The 4,643-nt window shown below is 45.8% G+C and overlaps 1 protein-coding gene across 2 annotated transcripts in view; it reads right to left on the bottom strand.

The window, feature by feature from the left end:
* Positions 1-4,643, bottom strand: part of Plekhh1 (pleckstrin homology, MyTH4 and FERM domain containing H1) — a 49,867-nt gene that overhangs the window by 27,717 nt on the left and 17,507 nt on the right. For both annotated transcript variants that reach the window (XM_031355832.1, XM_031355833.1), the window contains exons 3-4: positions 3,120-3,182; positions 2,029-2,178 (exon numbers count right to left, since the gene is read on the bottom strand). In XM_031355832.1, the coding sequence (XP_031211692.1) occupies positions 2,029-2,178; positions 3,120-3,182 (213 nt within the window). The remainder of the gene's footprint in view (positions 1-2,028; positions 2,179-3,119; positions 3,183-4,643) is intronic.

Raw genomic sequence — 4,643 nt, 5'->3', positions numbered from 1 at the left:
TCAGAAATCCGCCTGCCTCTGCCTCCCAAGTGCTGGGATTAAAGGCGTACGCCACCACCGCCCGGCAAAATTTTAAAAAAAGAAAAGAAAGATTACTGAATTTGCTATGAGAACTGAAAACTCAAGAATCGGTATTACAACTTTCTCATTATAAAAGGGCCATGTGTTTATTGTAGAAAAGATAGAAATTAAAGAAATTTATAAAACTGAATAAATAAATCAAAACAGCCCATAAATGCAGAGCATGTACTGTTAGCAATCTAAGCATGTTTATATACTCTGTATTTGTACATTTTAATATAGTATTTTAAGTTAAAAAAAAAAGACTAGGCACTAAACCTCTAAAATGAAAGATAAGGTATTCCACTCTTGTTGGGCCATTCTGAGTTGAAATAAGAGTGAAAAGTTTAGTGCTTTTAGCACAGGTATCAGCTAGCTTATGGTGAGAACTACTTCTGCACCTGAACAACATGAAGCATGTGATGGCCCCTGAGTTATTCAGAAATGAGCAGACATGACTCACATTAAACTCCTAGTGGAAACTACCTGACAATTCTCAGATGACAGACACAAACTCCAAAGCAGAAGATCAGTAATTCAGACCTGGAAGGGCCTTAAAGGCCATCTAGTTCCAGGCTGGTAAACAGCAGCCTGGGGCCAAACACAAGTCTCTCCAGTTTGTCTCCTACATATTTTTATGGATAAAGATTTATTGGAACACAGCCATGCCCACTCATTTACATATTATCACTTTTTATTTCACACTCGAATAGCAGAACTGGGCAGTTGCAACACTGACTATATGGCTTGCAAAGCCAAAAAACAAGTAAGTTCTTTGGCTCTGTACAAAAAGCTGGTGGACTTCTGTTCTCTAACATCTGCTCAGTACAGTCTGATCTTTCCCTACTGATGAAAATTGTAAACATTTTTATCCTAACCTGGATCAAGTCATTCTGCCCCACCAACCATCAGAATGCTGCCGCTTCTTCCAACTCTAGCCACTCAAAGGAAAAAACTTCTCTAAAATTGGTGCATACAAGGCACATCCAGTAAGGGGATGTTTAGTGAGTACTGACAATTTCCATTCACCCACAATGACTGGAAGGAACTGCTTGAATCCACTGGAACCTTTACAGCAAATACACATGCAGATAAGTCTCTCGACTCTATCCTTGGGCTTGGTATGGGGAATAGATGGCAAGATGGCACCAGGGGAAAGCGGGGTAGATAAGGCCAGTGACAAGGGAGATGGAACTGGGATGGAGAAGACATGGTGGCACATGTCCATAATCCCAGAACTGGGAAGGTAGAGGCAGGAAGATAAGGAGTTCAGTGCCAGACTGGGCTACTTGATGGTGCTTATAAGACCATGAGGGGGAGAAGTCTGGGCACAGGAAGGAGCAGAAGGAAGAGCCAGAGGGGTTCTGGAAGTCCCTAGGAGCAAGAATCCTAACTTGCTTGGATACTAGACAGTGGTCTGTTAGGCTCCTGTGTACTCATGAGAAGTCTCCATTTTCAGTGGCAACTCTGTTCTGTGCCTGTCCAGGTTCATTGAGAAACTGGCCAACCAGCTGCAGACAATCCAGTCCTATGCCATTCCAGTCACACTACAGCTGAGTATCGAGTAGCACATGATGGCCTGGCACAAGGCCACCAGAGAGAAGGAAAAGATCTCCTTACCAAATCCTAACCACGTGTCTGATATTGTACACAGATACCTAGGGGTAATTATTCCCCAAGCCTCAGAGGTTTCATAACCTCCATTGTATAAAGGTGTGACTCAGGCAGTTTCCCTAGAGAGCAGCAAGCAGCAGAGGTCCCAGCATTCCCCTGAGGGTCTACTTCCTCTGTATTCCCCTAGCTTCTGATGAACAGATGAAGAAACCGCTAATGATTGCCATGTAAGAGTCTCATGAAAGAGTGAGTTCCCTGTCACTCCAGGGCAAAAGCACAGGGCTTAGAGACACTGAGGCCAACTGATGCAGATGCTGAGCGGGGGTGCAGGCTCTGCCTCACATTAGCCCCTACCTGCTTCTCCAGCTGTGCCTGCAGCTGGCTGATGAGCTCATCTTTGCCTTGCATGGCTTTCAGCAGTTCTTGGTACTTTTGGTGCAAGCTGCCTGTGGAGTCCACACTCTTCAGATTGGACAGTTTAATCTTCTCTTCCATCACACCCACCTGAAAAGTACCAACAAGTGCTCATAAGGTCTCAGATCACTCATGAACTCTGTGCGACGGCTAGTACAGTATGGAATGAGCTAGCCCCTTGATGCTTCAGAATATGCCTCCTAGCCAGAGCCCTCACCCAGGGCCATCTGGGCCAGTTAATGAAATGACCAGTGATACCTCAATCTGAGCCAACGAAGGGACTGACAACTGAGAACTCACTTTGTCTACTCTGAAAAGACATCAGAGACTGAGCGGCTGGCTTCAGGACGGCATGTGTCCCCACCCCACCCCACTGGGGCAAAGATACTTGCCACTCACAGGACATCCATGTGCTTCCTCTTATTTCCTAACCCTCTTAGAGTTAGACAAGGCCATGCCATTCATTTAACCAAAGGGCTGTAAGTAGAAACAACACATACTTCTGGGCTGAACTATTTACAGTTTTGTTGTTTTGAGACAGGGTCCTGCTCTATAACCCTGAATGACCTTGAACTAGCTGTTTTGGTTTGAAGTATTTAAAAATCTGGTACATGGGTATGCAGTAAATTCTCTCCGATTGCCACTGAGAAGGCGGTGTGTTCCAGGCGGGAGCCTTCATACTCTGACATTGTAACATGACAGTGTCACCTACACATGTGTTGTGCTGTCCTGGGATGCATGCAGACCCCATAGGTTGTACATGCCTGTGTAAGATCCGGCTAAAAGACAATGGGACCTCTTTCAGTCTGGACTCCTGAATGACAGGGGAAGCTGGCTCCAGCTAATCCCAATGGGTGTGGACCAGTCAGGAGGACATGATAAACAGAGACTGCAGCTTCAGTTTGTCCCTCAGCACAGTGGACTAATATACCCATTCACTGTACTGAGTCTCCTTCATCAGCACAGAAAGCTCTAGCTCCTGGACGCTCACTCTCCCCAGCACTCTCCCACAAACCCCCATGCAGAGTTACCTGAGTTTCTGCGTTTTCAGCTCTCTGCTCAGCCTCCAGCAGCCTCTGCTCCAGCTCCTGCATCTGTTCAGGCGGAGAGGGAGGAGAGATATTGGTACTAGGTCCTGGTGTTGAAAGTGGTATCAGGACACTCAAGTGCACAGACACCATCCTCAGGCCAGACTCCAACTGCCTGTAAATGGCTCCAGGGTATCAGGCTAGAGAACCCTCATGGCAGTTCTCAGCAGATGAAGTATTATGGCTGCTGCCACCATTGCAGGACCAAAAGCCACTCTGTAGGATAGCAGATCACTGTCCCTGTTCCTGACACCGCTGTCCCAACCCTACCTTGGTCTCCTCTCTCTGGTGCTCTTTTTTTTTTTCTGCACTGAGTAATGGGTAGGCCATGCTGCTGTCTTGCCCATGTGCCAGCACAGACCACGCTTCCATACACGTGTACTTTCTGCCAGTGTGAGGCAATGCTCCCTCTACCCAGGGATCTGAACAGCTGGGGCAATGGCATTCATGAGTGTCCTCTTACTGATTTCACTAATTTTAAAGAAACAGAAAAAGGCCAGACATGGTGGTGCACACTTTTAGTCCCAGTTCTTGGAAGGCAGAGGCAGGTACATTTCTGTGAGTTCACGGCCAGTCAGATCTAAATATTAAGTTCCAGGGCAGTTAAAGCTACACAGTAAGATCATGGGGTCATGGGAGTAGGAAACAAACAAACAAAAAAGATACTCAAGCATTTGTATGTTTGTGTATGTGCTGGGGATCGAAGGAAACTTAGGGGCATGATGATCCACCAACTCCTACATTAAAAAGGATTCTGGCTAAGTAGGTAAAAGCATTTGCTGGGTAAGCATTTGCTGACAACCTGAATTCTATCTCTGCAAACAGGTGTGGTGGTTCAAATCTGTAATCCCAGCACTTCTACCATAAGTTAGGGTCCAATGGGAGGCAGAAACAGACCTGGCCAGGAATGAGCCAGCTAGTGCAGAGGTAGAAATGAGAAGGGTAAGAGACAAATCCTAAAAGTTGTACTCTGACCACACACACACACACACACACACACACAAAATAATAAAATGTATTTTTAAAATTCTATTTTGCACAGGACATAGCAGTGTACACTTGCAATAACAGCCCTGAGAGATGGGGACAGAAAGATAAGAAACCCAGGACTAACACATACAATTTTTTTGACAGCTTGGCCCACAGAAGATCCTGTCTTAATAAGTAAGTACATAAATAAGTGAATCCAGACAAACAAATAAACAGCAAAATATATACTGGGCCAGCCTGATGGCTCAGCAGATGGGGGATGCACAAGCCTCTTGATCTGAGCTCATCTCTGAACCCATGTAAAGGTGGGAAAGAGTTGGCTCCACAAAACTGTCCTCTAACCTCCACACATGGGCCATGACGTGCACTTATACAAACATATCATGTAATTTAAAAATCAAAAACACCTACCTACCTACCCACCTACCTACCCACCTACCCACCCACCTACCCACCCACCTACCCACCTACCTACCT

This window comes from Mastomys coucha, unplaced genomic scaffold (assembly GCF_008632895.1).
Source record: "Mastomys coucha isolate ucsf_1 unplaced genomic scaffold, UCSF_Mcou_1 pScaffold6, whole genome shotgun sequence".
Classification (NCBI taxonomy): domain Eukaryota; kingdom Metazoa; phylum Chordata; class Mammalia; order Rodentia; family Muridae; genus Mastomys; species Mastomys coucha.
The sequence above is the reverse complement of the archived record's forward strand: the minus strand, read 5'-3'. Positions and strand labels throughout refer to the sequence as shown.